Source organism: Microdochium trichocladiopsis (assembly GCF_020744255.1).
Source record: "Microdochium trichocladiopsis strain MPI-CAGE-CH-0230 chromosome Unknown B0I36scaffold_6, whole genome shotgun sequence".
NCBI lineage: Eukaryota > Fungi > Ascomycota > Sordariomycetes > Xylariales > Microdochiaceae > Microdochium > Microdochium trichocladiopsis.
Window position 1 is genome coordinate 1,992,789 of NW_025763549.1, and position 19,259 is coordinate 2,012,047.

General features: G+C 56.1%; 9 protein-coding genes across 9 annotated transcripts; 5 read left to right on the forward strand and 4 right to left on the reverse strand.

Annotated features, from left to right (window-relative positions):
- Positions 1–3,263: 3,263 nt before the first annotated feature.
- On the reverse strand, positions 3,264–3,753 carry B0I36DRAFT_325745 (uncharacterized protein; the record flags this gene model as incomplete). Its single annotated transcript, XM_046154265.1, has 1 exon — positions 3,264–3,753. A coding segment is annotated over one exon (490 nt), but the record flags the coding sequence as incomplete, so codon positions are not given.
- Positions 3,754–4,900: 1,147 nt separating this feature from the next.
- B0I36DRAFT_325746 (uncharacterized protein) lies at positions 4,901–7,001 on the forward strand. The gene is made up of 3 exons (XM_046154266.1): positions 4,901–5,116; positions 5,191–5,622; positions 5,693–7,001. The coding sequence occupies exons 1-3, from the start codon at positions 4,994–4,996 to the stop codon at positions 6,647–6,649; spliced, it is 1,512 nt and encodes a 503-aa protein (XP_046011713.1). The 5' UTR covers positions 4,901–4,993; the 3' UTR covers positions 6,650–7,001.
- B0I36DRAFT_325748 (uncharacterized protein) lies at positions 6,491–7,001 on the forward strand. Its single transcript, XM_046154267.1, has one exon. It carries the CDS (start codon positions 6,744–6,746, stop codon positions 6,972–6,974), a length of 231 nt encoding a protein of 76 aa, XP_046011714.1. The 5' UTR covers positions 6,491–6,743; the 3' UTR covers positions 6,975–7,001.
- Positions 7,002–7,319: 318 nt separating this feature from the next.
- On the reverse strand, positions 7,320–9,888 carry B0I36DRAFT_325753 (uncharacterized protein). Its single transcript, XM_046154268.1, is given in 4 exon segments — positions 7,320–7,405; positions 7,424–8,384; positions 8,578–8,764; positions 9,849–9,888. 3 exon segments carry the CDS (start codon positions 9,862–9,864, stop codon positions 7,538–7,540), a joined length of 1,050 nt encoding a protein of 349 aa, XP_046011715.1. The 5' UTR covers positions 9,865–9,888; the 3' UTR covers positions 7,320–7,405; positions 7,424–7,537.
- Positions 9,889–12,805: 2,917 nt separating this feature from the next.
- Positions 12,806–13,749, reverse strand: B0I36DRAFT_132562 (uncharacterized protein). The gene has a single exon (XM_046148231.1). It carries the CDS (start codon positions 13,640–13,642, stop codon positions 13,130–13,132), a length of 513 nt encoding a protein of 170 aa, XP_046011716.1. The 5' UTR covers positions 13,643–13,749; the 3' UTR covers positions 12,806–13,129.
- On the forward strand, positions 13,750–14,301 carry B0I36DRAFT_132552 (uncharacterized protein). Its single transcript, XM_046148229.1, has one exon. The coding sequence runs from the start codon at positions 13,857–13,859 to the stop codon at positions 14,175–14,177; it is 321 nt and encodes a 106-aa protein (XP_046011717.1). The 5' UTR covers positions 13,750–13,856; the 3' UTR covers positions 14,178–14,301.
- A 526-nt stretch (positions 14,302–14,827) lies between these two features.
- On the forward strand, positions 14,828–15,325 carry B0I36DRAFT_132554 (uncharacterized protein). The gene has a single exon (XM_046148230.1). It carries the CDS (start codon positions 14,949–14,951, stop codon positions 15,207–15,209), a length of 261 nt encoding a protein of 86 aa, XP_046011718.1. The 5' UTR covers positions 14,828–14,948; the 3' UTR covers positions 15,210–15,325.
- A 7-nt stretch (positions 15,326–15,332) lies between these two features.
- On the reverse strand, positions 15,333–15,960 carry B0I36DRAFT_350312 (uncharacterized protein; the record flags this gene model as incomplete). The annotated part of the gene is made up of 2 exons (XM_046156877.1): positions 15,333–15,689; positions 15,814–15,960. The coding sequence occupies 2 exons, from the start codon at positions 15,958–15,960 to the stop codon at positions 15,333–15,335; spliced, it is 504 nt and encodes a 167-aa protein (XP_046011719.1).
- A 2,259-nt stretch (positions 15,961–18,219) lies between these two features.
- On the forward strand, positions 18,220–18,768 carry B0I36DRAFT_132612 (uncharacterized protein). The gene is made up of 2 exons (XM_046148232.1): positions 18,220–18,497; positions 18,628–18,768. The coding sequence occupies exons 1-2, from the start codon at positions 18,375–18,377 to the stop codon at positions 18,715–18,717; spliced, it is 213 nt and encodes a 70-aa protein (XP_046011720.1). The 5' UTR covers positions 18,220–18,374; the 3' UTR covers positions 18,718–18,768.
- Positions 18,769–19,259: the final 491 nt, after the last annotated feature.

A 19,259-nucleotide genomic window follows, 5' to 3' on the forward strand; every position in this document is an offset into this window, starting at 1 on the left:
GCGCACAGGTTGTGGAACAGCTGTGTCCCGCGGCGGGCCAGACTTATAGGCCTAAGGCACCAAGGACCAGGTCTGGCACCTGTACTATAGACACACGTTGGGAAGGTGGGTGAGCGTGGATGAGCATAGGTGCCAACTGCTCGAAGACGCGCGGTCACATGATGCGGCTCTGCTCATCTCAAGTCGCACATGGGATTCTAAGCTGCGGTTGCCTTATGGCTGCCTATCTTGCGCCTTTCCATTGCTTTCGACTGGCGTAGTGGTTCGCGCGCCGCTCGCGCCTTCGCAGCCTTGTCTGACAAGCCGCAGCAGGCCTGTCGCGAGGGACCGGTGTCGACGTCCTCGGCCGTGACTTATAAAATATCAGGCAGCATCTCCCAAACTTGCGGCAAGGGTGCCCAACGCTTGATGCCCGACCAAAGCAAATACCCAAATGGTTGCGAGAGTGCAAATTCTAGCACGGTCTATACGTAGACGAGGCAGGCGTGATGCTTCAGAGCGCATGCGTGGGATCGCCTTTGCGCACAGCACAGCTGTGCGGGGCTCAGACTTCGACTTTGTATGCGTGCCCAGACAGGTCGGCACACGCCCCCCCCCCACCCCCATGCAACCTGCACTGCGACAACGTGTGGTTCGCATGTCAGACGAACTGGTCTGATTACATCGCTCAGATCGGCCGTGTATCGACCCGAAAAAGGCGGTGTAGGGACGCAGGATAATTATGACATCATGGCTACTCAGTTGGTATCGCATGCTGGGTATAATCTCACATGGAGAGGCCCAAAAATTCGTATTAATGCTGTTCTTGGTGGTGCACTGGCTGGTGCGCAAGGTCTACCCAGGGCGCTGGAAGTCGAATAAGTCATATGCTTCTCTGCTCCACGGCCCGCCATTCGCTTTTGTAAACGTAGGTTGCTGTACAATTGTAGAGCTGCTGAGGGAACTTGTGCTTCGTACCATGGTAGGTTTTCCATGGATGCCACGCAGCCTCGCGAGTCCGCTGCTTGCCTGTATATGATTGTCGGACGGGAGTGGGCATTGAGGAGCCTGGCCCGCTGCGTCTGAGGGCTTTGCAGCCTTCCTGCCTCTAGTCGCGGGGTTGACAAGCCTCGGAGCCACAAATGGCGGATTTGCTTGTGTCACGGAGTCCATGGGCACTGGTATCGGTGCATCAGTGGCTTGTTGTCGCTTCCCACCCTGCTGTTCACAGACAATAGCCGAGGCCGCCTTCATGGTCTTTGCTGACTCAAGATTGTTGTCTATCTTCGTGCCAGGGTTGTCGGATAAGTCTCGAGCAGTCTCTGAAGCTCGAGCACAAGGACCCGATGCTCTTGGACTTGGACTGAGAGTCCGAGGCCACTCAGAAGGGTTCTCGGTGGCTATGGGCTCTCCTTTAGTGGCGATGACAGGACCCTCCGTCCCCTTGACACTCCTTTTCAGACGCTCTTCACCAGTGTGAGAATCCTCCATAATGTCCGTCGATCGTTGGTCAGCTTGAGGACCAGGGTCAGCAAGGTCTGAGGCTTGCTTCTCCTGCATTTCAACCAGTTGTGCAGACGATCCCCTTATGTCCGTAGCAGGTAACCCATTCGTGGAGATAGCAGCGACCTTTAAAGATGGAGCGTCGTCGGCCGTTCTGGCTAAAACCGCACCATGGTCATTGGCGGCGCTGGGTTTTCCTGCCTCCTGCAGCTCTTCCAGCCTTTCTAGAATTTCTTCATGATCAGAATGATCAGAAGGCGGTTCTTCGCGAGAACGCTCTGTCGTGCTGGAAAGGATCACGGCAGACTGCTCGACAGTGTGTGTGTCTCGAGGACCCTGGGGACTGGTCGCACGCGTGAGGTTGTTGGTGCCGAAGGGTATGTTGAAGGCCGGGACGTCATCATCGTCAAAGTCAAATCCGATGAGTTCCCTGCTGTTGATGTGTTTCCGTGGAAAACGCACCAGCCTAGGACCCGTATTCGGCCTGGTTTCACGAGTTGGCGGTGCGGTATCCAGTGTCTCTTTCATCTCGTCAATACGTCCCAATGATTCTTCAACCACGAACATGTCCTCAGGCATATCGTCATCTGACATAATGTCCTTGACAGCTGAGGCTTTGGCTTTCCGACTTCGCTGTTTTTCAATGCCACGAGGAGGCGAGAGCGTGGCTGACTCTGGCAAGGTATGATCTGTGGGCGGGTGGAGTAGTACAGCAGCATCATCCGCGGCGTGATCTGGCGTTTTGTGATTTACCACTTTGTAGTGGCTCGAAGGCTTTCGGGACGAGGTGTCGTGACACAGAGAGGAGTCTCGTTCCACATCAAGGGCTATGTCTTGCGATAGTGGCACGGAAAATGTCTTCGCAGGCTTGCTCTTGCTAGAGATGGCGGACTTCCCCTGTGCCAGCATCAAGAGGCCCCTCTTCTTGCGTGGCTTAATACGCAGCTCTGTGGTCGGCCGGTCGTCGTCTAGATCTACTGAACACTGTGCAGATATCACAGACGAGGGGCCGTGATCTGGATTTGCATGGTTGGCCAGCTCCATGGGATGTGGTGTGGTTGGAATCTTGTCCTTCAGCTTCTTCGAACTTCTCGCCTCTTCCCTTTCAAGGCTCTTCTTCTTTCGTTTTGAAGTACTAGGCATTGGAGCTTCATTTGAAGACGAAATCTCAATGACATCCACTTGACGGTTGGTGGTTGAATCGCCCTTTGTAGAGATTTGGTTCTGATCCAGGGTCTCCTGTAGTGCCGGCAGTACGCGTTTCTTGACAGCGGGCCCGACCTTTCTGGCACTGGGCTTGGTTATAATGTTCTCCTCATCGTCCTTGCTCGTTAGTACTTGCCTCGAGCGAGCCAGTTTCTCTGCTTTAGACGGCCCCCTTTCATGCGGCCTAGTCTGAAGCAGGCTTGGCAGGGATTTTCGAGCCTGGATACTCATAGAGCCAGTGGCGATGTTGTTGCTCTGAGCTTTGGACGGCCTTAATGACTGGCTCGATTCCGGTGTAGCTGACGCCTCCTCATCTGGTGGGGAGGACGGAAGGACTACGGGCGATGCTCGATACATGGAAGAAGTATTGACTGGCCGAGAACGAAGCGGTGCACTGCTCATAGGTTGGCTGGACAGTGACAATGTTGCCCCGAAAAGGCTCCGTGCATAGCCGCTCTTGCTCGGCGGGCTCACGGCTCGCTTTTGCCTTTTGGTCGGAGGGGAAGGATCATCATCATCATGAGGGGCGGGCATTGACCGTTGTCTCTGCTCGAAAGGCGATTCTTTGGGGATAACCGCGCGCCCGTGGTGACCTGTTGGGGTTCCAACAACCTGTTGTAGAGGTTTTGTACTTGTCTGAGGGTACATCGACCTTGTTGGTGTGGGCAAGCCCACGGCTGGCGGCCGGGGGATATTTGGTCTTCGGGCGGCCGCCGCAGCTAGACGGTCAACCTTTTCTTTTATTCTTTTGTCGACGAGCTCAGAGAGATCCTGATTTCGGGTGGCTACCAAATCTCCGACTTCGACGATGATGCCGCCACGGTCGAGAGTAAGCAACTCCCCGACATCGAGGCCATGGTCCTTGCGCCAATGAGTGTCCCCAACGGTGTTTCCATGCTCGTCATGAACCATGACACGACTGTTGTGCGTGTGAAATTTGAGGCGGCCGTCCTGCCATCTCTTCTGCTTGCGGCGGAGATCGTGTGTGAACAGGCAGATGAACTCATGGACGGGTGCTGAACTGGCAGCGGATGCCGTGGGCGGCGACGTGGCTGAGCTTTGCATGGTTGAGGCCCGGCCGGCACCATGACCTCTCTACCTTTGCTGTAGCTTCGAACATCAGCCTTACTCGAGCCCGGCTTCGATTCCACTCGCGGCTGGCGACGAGAGGCATGAGCTCCCAAGCATCCACGGACGATGTCTGAGGCGCGTGAAGTGGCGCTGGATAGCACGCGTTTAGGAAGGGTTTCCAGAAGGTGGGGAATGACGCGAAAACACGTGCAGCCACCCTGGACGGAGCACCAAGGTGCTTTGGTGGGCCCTGCCCGGTACTTGCTGCGTAAGTGGTGGAGGTTGCAGGGAGGCGACGTGTATCACAGGGCTGAGCTCGCCTGGAGCAGCCTGCCTGCCCTTGAGCGACTAGAGCTATCGAAGTGTGCAGAGCTGGCCTGCAATAGACTCGGAGCCATGGAGGCTGTGTGCCAGCAAGCTGTCGAAAGGTCCAAGCAGACCTCATGCAAGGGTCGACTTCTGAAGCCATCCAAGCAGGATGTTGTAGATGCTGCTAGGTACGATAGCAGAGATTCAAGAGGCCACATGTGGGACCTTCTGGGCCGCGAAGGAGCAATTTAGCGCTCCCTTGCTGCTTGAAATAGCTTCCGGGCGGATGCCAAGCAAGCAATCTTCGGCTAGCCGCGTACCTTGCGCATGCTCTCAATAAAGTACTTGAAGTACGTATAAGTAGCGTACCTGGGCCATGGTAAGGTGCTGTGGGAAATCACGCCTGGCTTGTGTGATGCCGTGAACTGCCTTCTTGGCTCGCTGCCAGTCACCACGCAGGCAGCAAAGCAGGCAAGCCGATCCTGCAGAGTCACCGCTGGGAGTCATCGATCCCTGCATCTCTCAATGCCCAGGCAGTTGGCTGTCCTCCTCCGCACCCGCCTCTCCAAAGCTTCCGGCCCCTCACAACCACACATCCAGGCCAGGCACCGCCACGCGCGATTCTGACAAGCACCAACCTTGCAACCCGCCCCGTCGAGCTAGCAGTCCCCTGCCGGCTAATGCGGCTTCGTGATTGCGTGGTCTCTGTCCCAGATCCCAGCTCATAAGCAGCCGTGCGTGCGTGGGGCAACACCTACTCGAAACATGATTTCTTTGACGACCTGCACTGCAGCCTGCACCCATTGAATAATTTCTGCTATTTTGGCCCTCTCGGCGGTTCCGTCCTCTCGTAGAGCGAGACAGCATCTCAATTGCGTGCAAAGCGTCGAAATCGTCTTGTCCTTTCCCTCCAATCCTCCCAAAGATGCAGTCAATGCAGTCGATGCAGCGCTCGATTGGGCGCAGGATACAGAAGGATCCTGGCGACAATGCAAAAACAGCCGTGCTGCTCAAGGACTATGACGATGCTGAGCAGCTACTCACCAGGGTACGACTCACTCCTCGGTCTCTCGCCAACCATATATCAGCCTCACTAATCGTTCGATGCTTTTCAATCTTTAGCTTGTGGAGCAAGTAGGCTCGTGGCGAGCAGCATGGATTTCACTGGCACACGCCCAGCTGGGCATTGTGACGGAGCTTGAGAGCCTGTATGATCCTATCGTGGGTGCTGCCGACGAGACGGCGAAGCCGCACAACGCAACACCAGAGCTGCTGCTCGAGCGCACACTCCGGCTCAGGGAAGCGTACGACGAGTTGAAGACTGATTTGCTCGAGGAAATCGAAGTTGTGGATAACAAGGTCGTCAAGCCCGTGTCGGCGGCCAGGGACTACATATCGCCTGTGCGCAAGACCATCAAGAAACGGGAGAAGCTGCGCCTCGACTACGAGAATGTGCAGACAGATGTGACAAAACTGCAACGCAAGCCATCTCGTACGCCAAAGGACGACAAGAGTCTCGCAAAAGCCGAGGCGGAGCTTGGGCCAAGGTCAGATGTCAGTATCCTGCGTAAAATGGTTATTGCTATCAGCGACCCGGCCATCGTGAGACTGACGTGAGCATCAGGCCTTCCACGAAGTCGACTCGCTCCTCAAGGAAATCCTGCCGCCCATGATTGCTGCAGCTTTCAGCATGCTTCCGCCTATGCTGGCGACTCTTGTTGTCATACAGAACAGGCTCCTGGGTTTATACTACACCACTCTTCACACCTACTGTGAGGACTTCCATTTCCCCCTCCCGCCTCCGGGCATGGAGAATGTCGTGGAGATGTGGACGTCAGATCACGATCCCATCAAAACGCAGATCGAGGCCCTGGGCTGCGTTGTGGCGGGCAGGAGGGCTCGCATGACAGCAAGGCCAGGCGGGACAGAATCGACAGCACTCACACCCACAAACAGGCGGCCAGTGGCGCCAGCCTACAATCCCTCTTCTGAAGACGACGACAACAGTGGGCGCCGATCCTCATCACTAGGCCTCATTCCAAGCAACAGCACCACACGGCCCAACCGCATCCCCTCCACGACGGCAATCAGCCCGAGGCCGGATATCACCAGCAAGCCAAGCTTTTCTGCGGGCATGGCCACTGACTTTACGACAGCCTCCCGCCTAGGCCAGGCCGCTGCATCGGGGACATCTCCTTCATCCGCATTGTCCTCAGCGAACACACTGTCTCCAGCCACGGCCCGCACAAACTCATATGGAGGGGACTACTTCGGCCGTACCCCCTCAAGCCACTCCAGCACAAGCCACAACGGCAGCGTCACCAGCCCGCTAAGCCCACCGTCATCGTCAATAGCGACAGCAGCAGCCGCTGCTGCAAAGAAGAAACCGCCACCGCCGCCCCCAGCGGAATACGTGGTAGCTCTGTACGACTACGCCAGCCAGGGCTCTGGCGACTTGTCGTTCCAGGAGGGCGACCGGATCAAGATTGTCAAGAAGACGGCGACGGACCAGGACTGGTGGCAGGGCGAGATTGGGGGTGTCAGGGGCAACTTCCCGGCGAATTACTGTCGGCCAGCCTGAGGGACAAGAAATTCACTATAAAGGGATGACGCAATGAAGGAAGACAATGGAAGAAATGATGAAATTGTTGACGTTGGGGCAATGATAATGACACATGTACCTCAATCTTTTGTTTTTGTTTTTGGGCAAAGGCCGTGCAAGCCACGGGAAACATACAGATGCCGGAATTGGGGCGCCAAACGATGCCAGCACGACCAACATCTTCTGTCCCCGAGATATGTGGTGCTTGCTTTTCTTCATGACAAGAGACCTTCTGGCACGTTGTGCTCAGTACCTTCCCAGGTACATTCGGCGCGCCCTCGTAGACTGGCTTCGCATGGAATGACTCACCACTACGCGGGGTTACAGCAGAAGTCCAAGTCAAGTTCGTATGCACATTGAGATTTCGCATGTGTCTGGAGTAGCGAGCTTTCGAAGCTTTTGTCAGGGGCCGCAATACCCATTGCCCGTGGCTCTAAATATGTTGTTCTTCATAATCTAGTGAAACAACGCTTTGTAACGAGAGAAAAGACAATGCCCACACGCCAGCGCCTTCTCACAAAAGAAGGAGGTGGCATGCGGAGTAGTCAACTATGGGGGATATCATACACCAAATTGACGCCGGTATGTGCTGTAGTAATGAAAGCAGAACACTGGGCACTTTCGCGTGGCCGGCACTACGCATGTATGGATCATGCGCACCCCACTTCAGTTGCCCCAATCTAATGAACCATTTTCGCCGTTCCCAAGGCTAGACAGACAAGTCGAGTTCCTGAAGAAAAAAAAAAGAAAAAAAAAAGCATACTGAAAACAAAACTGAAGACTTTTGAGTGGTTATCAAAGGCTGAAACTCAAGACCACAAGTCTTGCTGATCCATGACCGGCTGCCGTATGCTCCTGATGCCCAGGTCAGAAAGTGATGGGTCCGAGTTCGACTGCTGGCGAGATGGCACCCTCTCTTCGCTTGCGCTCATCTTCAGCTCTGATGACTCTCGCTATCTCCTCAACTTGGACGGCATCTACGGGTCCATGAGCAGAGAGATAGCCATCGGACCCTCCGAGTTCCATGGGTGTAACTGGTCCAGGACTTCCGAGAGGCTCTAATCGAGGCTTGGAAGGATTCGAGTTGGATATGCTTCCGAAACCAATGGACCTCAACGACTGCAACGCAGCTGGACTCAGGCTCCCGTTGTTGAGTGCCAACGTCGCTTGTGCAATCATATCCCGCTGGTACTGCTGGATCCTTCGTTTCGCATCTGACTCGTGCCGGGGTTGCCCTGGACCGATGTGCTCACGGCCGGATGAGCCAGTAGCTGAAGGAGATCTCGCATGTTTGGACGAAGAGGGAGACGCCAACTGCCGGCCATGTTTATCGGCCTTTCGTTGCTCATAGTTTGAAGGGTAGTATTTGCCCATAGGCAGCGGGTTCTCCGAGTATGGTCCTGGGTTGTAAGCCGCTACCGGGGTAGTGGTTCTGGACGATGTTGGCGAGGCCGCCGAGGCGCGGATACGGCTACTGCTGGACTCTGGAGCCTTGAGATTGGACGACCGAGCCATGGTGGGCGATGCTGATGCGGGCGCAGTTGCGGCGAAATAGCTGGAGTCTGCTGTCTTTGAAGAAGTTGGGAGGGTGGTGGGTGACTGGGACTCTTTGTGAGCGATCTGGATGGATCGCTTGCGTGCTTTTGTGGCATCCAGGTGAAAAGGATGAGGTTGGTAGGTCCTGGTCTGCTCCTCGTGAAGTGGAAAGTAGCCTCTACCAAATAGGAAAACAGGGTGTTAGTCAGGCGTGGGCTCTTTGTCAGATGCTGCGGACGGTCAAGAGTGGGGACAAGTGCCTATCAATAAGGCACCTGCGGCGGTGTCGTCTGATGATCGGCAGTGCACTCAGACAGGAGGAACAGTAAAAGTGCCAGGGCGGTCATGTTTATCTCGGCGGCGAAACGTACCCAGGGAGATCGCCACGGGCGGAGAGTGGTGCAGGCGGGGTGCGGACAGGCGTGCCGTCTGCAGCGGTGGACTTGGCTGGTGGTAGCTGGATTGCGATAGGCCGGCTGCTTGCTGACAAGGGAGTCGGGGATGTCTCGAGAAGAGCAGAGTCGTTGGTGTGCCAGTGTGGATGAGAAGTGGCTCGGCCTGAAAGATGCAGAGACCGAAGCACCGGGGAATTGGTTAGTTTTTGATTTCTTTGTCCGGACAACAATTCCAGCCCGAGCCAGTCAGCTCGTGGCCGCGGATATGGCGGATTCACGATGTGCTCGGGGGGGCAGGGGCAGCGGGGACCACTATGACGCAAGGACGACGGCCAGCGACAGGCAGATGAAAAAAACACCACCTCGCACCCCATCCTCATCAAGACAGGCGCCCAGCGCCGGCTGGGCCCGCCGACAGACAGCTTGGGTGCTCGGGTGGCGAGCATGCCAGCGGTGTCTTTGTCCCGGGGCGGAGCCCGAGTCGCACGCCCTTGAGATGAAGCGATGAATGGCCAGCAACCAGGCTGCGTGGATTCCAAGGTTTCGCTTGGGGTCAGGGTCTCTGGGGCAGGGAACGCAAGCACCAACGGCAGCAGCAGCAACAACTGGATGGCCCCTTGCTAGAGAGTTGCGTGCCGTCACCGGGCCGGGGTGATGGTGCTGGTGCGCGCAGGACAGCATGGAGATTGGCAGCTTGTGGCCCCCTCCCGCCATGGCACACGACTGCTGCGGGCCCACCGTAATGAAACCGACCCCGCCTTTTCGGCTGGTCAGGCGCGTTGCCGCCGGCCGCTCTCTCTGTCCTCCCGTGTTGACACTGGCCAGCCACGACAGGTTCGAGCAGCCCATTGCAGTGTGGCTTGCATGGAGCCGCCGTCCCGGCCACGCGGGAGGCTTCACGACGGTCGAAGCGCTGTCTGGCAATTCCCACGAGCGCCAGGAACACCCCAGAGGCAGACGCGGTGGTGATGGCCAGAGACTGAGAGCACTTGCTGCTTCGGCACTGGAATGACTGATTGGGCCCAACGCTCGCCCCAAGAGCGCGGGGAGTTATCCCCGCGAAAGTTCTGAGACCTGGCCCCTTTGCCTTAGGTTTTGATGATGCTCGACGGGCGGACCCAGACTGCTGGTGCCACGCCACGCCACGCCGGGCTAGGTCGCGTGCCTTGCGGAATGACTCGTGGAGGGAGACGAAAGGAGCAGCTGGCGCAGAGCCAGCCATGAATAATGATGACAGATACACTTACCGCTAGTTGTCGGCATCAAATGGTCGCCGTAGAGCCTCGGAGATGGCTGCGAGTCTGTAGGCGGGTTTGGTGGGGAAGACCGCGGCGAGAAGACAATGTCCTCGTGCCGAAAGTCGCCAGGCGAGAGCAACGGGCCGGGCGATGACGGGCACGAGTCGGATGACTTGTCCCGCACCGAGTTGTTTGACAGGCTACGGCCTGGCAAGGGCGGTCGTCGTGCAGCCATGGTCGAGAGATACGAAGGCGCCTTGAACGATCGTCCAAAGCTGGCCATGACTGGCGCAGTCGACAGCCACTGCTGGAGGGGAAACGGCGGGCAGGCAGATGGGTTGGAGAGCCGTGCTTTAATGCTGGGGGGGTTCTAGCTTGCCGTACTGGAGCCTGGCAGCGCTGGGCCGAGTTCCGATATTTTGGTCGAGGGGCCCCGGGGGTGGTGGGATGGCGAGTTATGTCTGTGGACGGACCAACAACCGGGCGTGTTGTGCTGTGCACGGTTTGTGAAGCAGCCAGCTGCCTCCTGGCAAACTCGACTGGTCGGATCGCGCAAGTGACTGGCTTGGAGATGGCTACACATCTGGTCTCTGGCGGTGGCGGACAACAACAGTGCGAAGCAGCCCGGAAAGTCACGAGCAGGAAAAGGGGAGAAGAAGGCTGGAAATTGCCAGGACTGAGAAGAAGAAGACAAGCCGCGAAGAGAAGTCTAGGATCGACGTTCTGGTGGAGATCCCCTTGGCCATAGAACCCGCGTGCCTGGCGGTGTTTGTCGCTGCTGCTTCTACGGACGGACAGGAGGCGAGGCGAGATAAGGAAGAGTGGATGATTTTCCTGTGCAGATCAGACCAGACCAGACCAGACCAGACCAGACCAGTACAGGACCGCGCCGTGCGTGCCTTCTCGCGGACGGCAACGACATCTTTGTTCCCACGCACTGACTGCTTCTCCAGGAGCCAAGCCGTCAAGGTCGCACCGCCCAGGCTTGTGAGCCTCCAAGCCATCCAAGCCGTCCAAGCCATGCTCGCGCCTGGCATCCTCGCGCAGAGGCAGCAACGATCGCCGCTGTCGTGGTGGCAAGCGCCGGTCCAGGTGGGGCCCTGCGTGCCTCAAGGGTCCACACCCGCTAGCAGACAGGGCAGGGGCCAGCACCTCCACCAGCCGCATCCCCATCTCACCCTCGTGGACAACATACGTCTTTCCACCTGCAAGGTGGTGCACTCCAGCAGCGACCGCCAGGAGGCAGGCGAGACGATCAGGAGTCCTCGACAACGGGCATCCTCCAAATGATCTGCACCTATTCAGTATCACCAGCACCAGTCATTCATCGCGGGCGGACCTCGCGCTTAGGAAACAGGCAGTGTGCCCAACCCGCCCCTCCATCGCCGCCAACCCGTCACGCCACGCCGTCCCGGCTCACAGACTCCAGCTCGGCCGGGTCCCAGAGCGTTGGCCGAACAGCATACACGGTATCACGCAAAGCCAGGGCGTGCCATTAGTTCATCACTCCTTTCCCTGCACTTTCACCGCTGGCCCCGTCATTCCTGCGACGTGGTCCGATGTGAGCGGGAAAAGAGGCGCACGGCAACAAGGCCTACAGCATGGCCGCCATGCCGGCCCCGTCGCTACTTGTTCAACTTCAGGTGTAGCAGCCAGGGTGGGAAGGAGCACCGCGCACATGTGGAGTTTAGTGTGCTGGCCCTCTCGAATCCACCTGCTGATATGATTTCGGACTCGGATGTGGTGGGGGAAATGTCGCCAACAGCCCTTGCAGAGCGGCCGTTGTCGTGTTGTCGAGAAGTGTCTCCTCTGTTTGACGAGCTTCTTTGTGTTTGCGATCGACATGCGCATGCATTCTACTGTCGGCGGCCTCCCTTCCCTAGGCATTTTGGTTTCAGATGAAGCAGTAGGAAGGACTGTAGTCACGTTGCATATGCCTCTCCACATCGCAAGCACAAATGTCGAAACCGAACCTCGCTACTGATTTACTCTCCCAAGGCCGGTAAGGGTTGCGAGCATGTTGTTGCATGGTGGTGTATGGCAGAGCCGAACCACTGAACGCTCGAGGATTTGTTCTCAGGCTGGCACTGATGCTCACACCTATACTCGTCATCAGGCCGAACTTATCATCTTCATGTGCTGCAGACATCCAGTCTCGGCCGAACGCAGCCAATGTCGAGGGGTCAGATCCCCACAACCGACGATCTCGCAATTAAATCAAGCTGACAAAGCGAGCAGGTGGATGGTTGTGACCGTATTGGAGCCTTACATGTGCTGAGTGAGGGAAGTCTGAGGTAGTGTCGGGAGAAAGCGACGTGCCAGTGCGAACCAGCACGACATACTTGGTCGATGTCGTGACAAGCCTCCAAACCCCTAAAAGTTCACCTCCTACTTCTCTTTATTACCCAGACAGAGAAACCCGGGTACAGAGACCAACATGGTGGCCCATAATGAGAGAGTGGGCCTCGGAATGGATAGTCCAGCATCACAGACACTGGTCATCTGCCTGTCTTTCAGTGCCCGCAACAGTTGCAAACCATACCTGTGCCAAATCCAACCCACCAACTCCACCAACAGTAAGGTTCCCGTTGGCCAAGGGTTCCCTAAGGGCACATGGTGGCTTATTCTCGGGGCCCGCTTGACGTTCGACTCGCATTAGACCAAGCAGATGGACTGATCCGAGCACGCCAGAAAATACTGTTACGGAGAGATGACGGTGTTACTGAGACAATGCAACCTCGGGTCTTCACAGTTTGGCGATAACCGCGACCTGAGCTTCAATATCAAGCAGGCCATCTTCCCAGACTAGCCCATGACGAAACTCAGCATCTCATGTTGCCATTCGCGGTGGTACCAGGTCTTTGCTACCTTCTCGACGGCAGGGGCTGGCTGCTTGTTCCTCCACGCACGATGACACAGATCTTCGGCATACTCCCGAACATGGACAGCTGCAGGTGCTAGCGAGTGGAGAATAAGGTCGCATCCCGTGATTACTTATCAGGCAATTGGGACAGGCAGCACTTGATCGCTCGAAGATCTCGAGAAAAGCAAGCCAGACATCGGCAGGGGATCGCCAAGTTGCGGATTCCGTGCGAGGGGTGTCCCATCTGCCCCGGGAGACCTAACTGACTGGTCTGTTGTAAGTTGTCAACGGCCAGGCTCAGCAGGTGGTGATCATATTGGGCTCAGATTTTCCGTGATTGCGAAGTCACGTCGATGCTTGGCAATGCAAGGCAATAAAAGAAGGTTCAAGTCGGGGAAATATCTGAGCGTCCGGGTGCGTCTGTTGCTCAACACGAAGCACACAGGCTCGACCTGTCGTGCGAGTCAGAGGTTGCCTTTTCGTATACACAGCCATGCCGGCGAACACGGGACTTCCCCTTCACGTAACGAGGTCCAGCCACGAACTGCAATCCTGAAGGCAAAAGTTCGCAAGTGACGGGCGAGGCTGTGGACAGAATAAACCGGACAGGTGCTGTACAGCATGGATCTACATTGTCCGGTTTATTCTGTCCACAGCCTCGACGGGCTGGTGCTTCAATCGTGAGCAGGCACATCCTCGTTCTCCCCACACGACCCGAAACAAAGCAGGGGATCCCTTTTGTGGAGGGTGGGAGGCGACGGGGGCAGCCTTCAGGCAAGATACATGGATATGTCTGATTCCACATCGGTGTTCTTTCCCCTTTCCGCTTTCTCCATCTGACCTCTCTACCCAAGGGCGGGGTTTCTGGTGGTATCATTCTCCAACGTGGTGAATGCGAACCTCTGACTGGAGAGTGACTCGGGTGGAAAGCCGGACCCATCCACACCAGCCAGCTATCGAGGCGAGACTATCTGGTGGGGTCATCGTATTCTGGAATGACATGATTCCCCATCGTCCTAGTCGTTCTAGTGTCGGTCGTTCAAGACATGGGAGGTAAAGCCAAACAATAAAAACCCGGCGTTCGGTGGCTTTTACGCCTCCTGCACCCCATTCCGCCTCCCCCATCAAAAGACTAATGCCAAGCCTTTTGACATATGGCGGCGCCTGACTCTGGTTATCGGGGCCAATGGACCCTGCACACGGTCCGTGTCGGTCGGGTCGTTTGGAAGCGAGTATCCTCTGATCTCTGGGGCAGAGGAAAAGCAGCTCAGGACGTCAGACGAGGGGGTCCGGTGGGAACGAGGTCGACGACCCCCTTTATTTTTTTTCTTTTCAGAAGTTCAACTTCTCAAGTCAAACATATGAGGGGCCATTTTCCGACGGCCGCTAAAACTTGCGCTCTGCCGCCAACATACCCGCAACCCAACGCTAGCTGGCATGTAGTACCTCCCCTTGTCCAAAAGCAGTCCCCGTAATCGAGCAAGGAAAGACGGCGGGCCCCGTATATTTGCGTGACACGGAGAGGGGACGGAGGAAAGATTGGAGGTCAAAGAGTTGTCCATTCCTCCTCATTCACATGCATTAGTGACGATTTCTTTCCACGCGAGCGGAACTTGCCATGGCGCACGCGCGCGCGCGCGATTTCTTGATACATTCAAGAAGGAGAGAAAGAAAAAAAAAAGATGTGGGGGAGATGTGACACGTTTGGGCACGCATGCACGCATGCACCACCGCAACATGCACACGCACACTCTCGAGGGCCAGCCCCGTGTCCATGGGGGCCAGGGGTCCTGGCGGGCCGTGACGTCAATGATGCGGACTTTGACTTGGGGGTGTGGCAGGCATGGATGTGTCGAAAAAACAGCGAGCCGAGCGCTTATTGCGGATTCAGTATTTAGCTCCCACAGGCTGGGTGGAGCATTGTCGTTTGAAGACTTGGGGGGAAGGGAGGGGGTGCGGTTTCATGAGGTAGAGCCTTTGGGGGTAAGATCAGTCTGGTCATGAATGTTCAAACTTGAGCCACGCAGGAAAGATTTGCTGTTTGTTTGGAAAGTCCGAAGCGGTTCGATTAGAGCGCAATTATTGCTTCGCCCAGACGAGAGCTTTTCTGGAGTGGGTACCCAGGGAGGCGGGCTCTTTGTTGAAAGAAGCGTGACCTTGCCCCCTTATCATGTCGGGGCGTAGCGCGCCTGTGACAAGAGCAGCAGGTCTACAATCCCACAAATAGCGCACTAATCTCTCCTTGTATGGGGGTAGCCGGGCTTGTGATATTTATTATTGCGCTTGGGGGTATATCATGTACTGGTAAAGCACGCTGGTTTCGCTTGTCGCCATATAACGCCTCGCCCGTCTCCGGCAGCTCTCTGATCTCAATAATCCAATCTGGCCATAGAGGCAGCGACTTTGACTCTATGTCTGTGTCTCGAGGTTCCAGACCCACGGCATCTGTCTCCCTCCGCTTTATCGAAACTCGGGGTATATATATATGTGTGTGTGTGTGTTCATAGTGCTGTCTCCTCCTCTTCCGTGTCCATCCATTATTTGCAGCCAGCAGCTAGCAGATACACACGCAGCTTGCCCCTTGTCGTGTGTCTTTCGTCTCAACAAACCCAAGAAAGAAGTCGGGCAAACTATGCCTTGAGCGCAGACGAGCGGGTGGAGGCGTTGCGCCCGAGCCTGGCGCGGCCGGTGAAGCGGGTGTTGCGCTCGCGGTGCGTCCACCAGTAGGCGCCGGTGCCGATGGTGCCAATCAGCCACAGCAGCGCGGCGGCGAGGTTGACCCAGACGGCGTTCTTCATGCGGATGATGTCGCCGTTGCCCTCGGCGTCCTCGTGGATGTACATGGCGCCGAAGATGCCAAAGAGCGCGATCCACAGGATGAAGATGATGGCGGACCAGGCGGTGACGGCGGCGAAGCGGATGATGAAGGGGATCATGTACAGGATCGCGGTGACCGCGGACAGGGCGCCGACGACTTCTGCGTAGACCTACATTTCGAACGGTGGGTGTTAGCGCAGCCGAACACGCCAGAGGGAGGGGCAGAGGGAAAGTTCCGGGTCACTCGGCCGTTCGGGTTGGGGAGGAGGAGGTCCAGGAGGTGTTACGACGTACCCATTTGCCGTCGACGTACTTGCCCGCATTACGGGCGCGCTGGAGGTCGACGCCATAGAGGCCGCACACGGTGACGCCGAGCACGAACTGGAAGAAGTGCAGGATGCTGAAGGCAATGTAGCCCAGGGTCATGCCGAGGATCGCCATGGTGAGGATACTGGGAGCCTGCTGGCAGGGTGAGTGCGTGCGTAAGTGTTGTTGATGCTCGGTGAAGATCTGATGTGTGGGACGCTCGCGATGCTCGTCGCACGTTGGCACAGGCGGGCAATGCTTAATATGGTGGTGCCATTTTCCCTGGGACCCTTTGTGGTGACGCGCCAGTGAATAATAACCTGGCATTTTAGCTCCAGAGGGGCGCCCTTGCCCAAGCCGGGCATCAGCAGGTGGTGGTTGTTTGGCGGCACCTCACCGCGGGACAGGAATGACATCAGTAGCGGGGCACTGACTGATGGGCTGGCCAATCAGAGCCCCGCGAAAGCGCCCGATGCGATGCCAAGCCTGCCTGTTCGATCTTAGCGGGCGCGCTCTGGGAAATTGCCAGAGCGTGCTTGCCCTTGCGCCTTTCCTCCAGCCAGGGTCGAAAGGGCCCTCCTCCTCCCTGGCTCTCTTCTCCCATAACTTAGCTCATGACGTCGTGAAGCCACCTCTGTCAGAGGGCTGGCTGACCACATCTAGGGCCAGGGCACTCCGAGTGTGAGCGGCCGCAGCCGCACCTCACATGGTTGTTAGTCTAGCACAAGCCCATCGCTGATAAGCCACATTAATACACACACCGCAAGTCCCTTCATTCTCCTTGATTTGCCAAAGGTCCCCTGACTAGCACACTATCATTGTCAGATATTGGCCGTTAGCGGCAGAGGGGGGTGCGCACGTGGTCGCGAGTTGTGACCATCATCAAAAACATGGCATTTACAAAATAGCCTCTGTACAGACCAGGCGAAGGGTGGGACGCGTGGGACTCGTGGGCTTCCTTTCCCTCACTATTTCCCAGTTGTCCCCCGGTGGCGTTCGTGGTTTGAGTTTGGGTTACTAACGACCCTACCCAGGCGAGGTCCATGAAGCCAACTTCTTCACCATGAGTTGTGTGTGCTGCTGCGCCGCCTTGCCTTGCGCTGGTGACAAGTGTGGTTGTACCTTGTCTTCTGTTGGGAGGCTTTTCGCAAGGCTGTGGCCGGGCCACAAGCCACCACCACCCGCCATATGAAACCTGCTTGTGCTTGCTATGGCAAGTGGAAGCAGGATACCCCAAGTTCATATTCCACCACATCCTAAGGGGGGGGGGGGGGCACATGAGTTATCCATACCTTCTGCACCGCACGCATCTCTCGCAATCAAGCAGCTTCCTGGTTCAATGAGCCCGCCGATGTCTTCAGCGCAAATCTCGAGGTCCTTGATGCGTCGCAGTTTTACCTCATAGGGCTCGCGGTAGTGCTTAAATGTGTTGTGTGCACCAACATTCAGTGGTGTCCTCTCCTCAGACCAGACCTTCGAATTCCTTAAAAGATAGTCATTAAGCGTGTCAAATGTTTTTTTTCTCTGACTGCAATATGCGCGCCATAAGTTTTGTGGCCAATTGTTTGAGAGTTGTTATTGGGAGGACCAAAATCTGCCGGGTGTGGCGCAGACTTTGAACAACTTTGAACATGAGGCGGCCGTGCTGCGGTCACTGTTCACCGAACGCCCAGTCGCGAAGGGCCATTTTCCACCGACGGCAGAGCATTTCCACACCGCAACTCGTACTCTGAAGGCAATACGCCTGACTTTGGCTTACCCATGGTTCGAGAAGGCTCAGCAACGTAACTAGCATAGACCGGAACCTGCCGTGGCTCCGACAGCTATCTCGCCGTGGTGACCGGTCTGCGAACGCACGTAAAGGAATGGGACTTGCGCAAGGCTGGGGCCATTCTGAAAATCCATGTAATATGCAGCCTCCGTTGTCGCAGGATATGAGAGGGAATTTGAGCCATAGCCCGTCGGCGGTGGCGATGCAGGGCATGTCCAACTTACAAGTGCATGTTGTTCGGCTGTGAGTGAGTAGGGAATGCACCATGTTTCGGGCGGGATATTTGCTGTAGGCTGATTTTACAGAACCTTTGGATCTGCTGCCTCCAAGCACGCAGTCTCGTCTGTCTGGCTGAGATGGTCCGTCGCAGGCATGAGCAAGGATGGCAAAGCACAGAGGTCTCGTCCGTGGAATCATACGCGTGGCTGGAGTCAGTTGTTGATGTGTTCGGTGAATGTCTCTCGGTGTGGGAATATTGTGCGTGGAATTTCTAACGATTCCGATGTCCGCACCATCTCGGTGGGCAAGACGAAGTGAGGCGAGACTTACACTGCCTCATCGCAAACAAAGAACTCAGATTCCTCCAGGCGCTGCCCCTAACACAGAAAGCTTCAGAGAGTCCCTAGCAACGTACTTACTGGTGCTCACAACCCCTTGCAATGCTGGATATAAAGTCACTGTGATGTCGCCGGTAGATTTCTTCAGAGAATTTGAATAATGGTCACATCCGATCTTCCTCAGAAACCTCATCGCAACATTCATACCAAAGCTCACTGATATGGCTCCATACTCGGCATCCTATCCAACTTCTGCCCAGCAGGCCGATTGCAGCTCGCAGCGGGTCGTCGACCCAATGCCTCACGGCTATTCCTTGGCCGATGCCAGCCCAAGCTGGTACTGTGTAAGTCACGTCACGTTCCTGTCCGGCGCGGGATCGCGACTGCTCAGCTCCGAGTCAAGTCTTGGTCTCGCAATGGTATTCATAAGCAGGTTCCTCTTCCCAAGCTAACAAATCTCAAATGGACATAAAGTGCCAGTGCAGTTGGACCCATACAGTAGCCCTCCATCCGGCTTGCATCAACTGTCATCATCGGATGTGCCAGGGCTGTCGACTATGCTGAATCGACCAACTGCCACGATTTCGATCGAGTTACCTTGGCTGGAAGGTTCGGATATTAGCAGGGAGGGTCGCGTGTGCGATGCGTGATTCACTGTTGGATTCGTGGTGTTTTCCTTGTTTTTGTTTTGACGGACTAGACTTTTAGACGGCGAGATACATTCAGTTCCTTTTGCGCAAAGATAGACTTCGCGGCCACCTTTTCTTTTTCATATTTAGATTCTTTACACAACGGTTGACCCGGGAATTTATGGCTGCAAGAAGTCGAATTTGCAGGCAATGCATGTTGTACTTTCATTCATACACGAGATGTTGTAGAGCTCGAGCCTTCAAGACTTTGCAGTGATTGGTCGACAAATATGTCAACCTCGTTTTGCAAATAGTGACACGGCATTTGAAGAGGAGCGCCACTTGATACACGGAGATTTACAGATAGCTGGCCAGCCAGGAGTAAAGCCACACGTTCTCGCCGGGAGAGCACAAGGGAGTCATGCAGCATGCGGAATGTCCTTTTGCGACCAATACTTCTTGCTTGCCGCATGATGG

What these genes read in the sequence shown, in the direction of transcription:
- B0I36DRAFT_132562 (XM_046148231.1), bottom strand. Translation starts at nt 13,642, where the DNA reads ATGGGTCCGGCTTTCCACCCGAGTCACTCTCCAGTCAGAGGTTCGCAT.
- B0I36DRAFT_132612 (XM_046148232.1), top strand. Translation starts at nt 18,375, where the DNA reads ATGGCTCCATACTCGGCATCCTATCCAACTTCTGCCCAGCAGGCCGAT. An exon ending in CCAGCCCAAGCTGGTACTGT is followed by an intron (nt 18,498 to 18,627) that starts GTAAGTCACGTC and finishes ATGGACATAAAG; the next exon opens with TGCCAGTGCAGTTGGACCCA.
- B0I36DRAFT_132552 (XM_046148229.1), top strand. Translation starts at nt 13,857, where the DNA reads ATGGCGGCGCCTGACTCTGGTTATCGGGGCCAATGGACCCTGCACACG.
- B0I36DRAFT_325753 (XM_046154268.1), bottom strand. An exon ending in GCCCGTGGCGATCTCCCTGG is followed by an intron (nt 8,385 to 8,577) that starts GTACGTTTCGCC and finishes CCTATTTGGTAG; the next exon opens with AGGCTACTTTCCACTTCACG.
- B0I36DRAFT_325746 (XM_046154266.1), top strand. Translation starts at nt 4,994, where the DNA reads ATGCAGTCAATGCAGTCGATGCAGCGCTCGATTGGGCGCAGGATACAG. An exon ending in CTGAGCAGCTACTCACCAGG is followed by an intron (nt 5,117 to 5,190) that starts GTACGACTCACT and finishes TTCAATCTTTAG; the next exon opens with CTTGTGGAGCAAGTAGGCTC. An exon ending in AGCTTGGGCCAAGGTCAGAT is followed by an intron (nt 5,623 to 5,692) that starts GTCAGTATCCTG and finishes CGTGAGCATCAG; the next exon opens with GCCTTCCACGAAGTCGACTC.
- B0I36DRAFT_325748 (XM_046154267.1), top strand. Translation starts at nt 6,744, where the DNA reads ATGTACCTCAATCTTTTGTTTTTGTTTTTGGGCAAAGGCCGTGCAAGC.
- B0I36DRAFT_132554 (XM_046148230.1), top strand. Translation starts at nt 14,949, where the DNA reads ATGGGGGTAGCCGGGCTTGTGATATTTATTATTGCGCTTGGGGGTATA.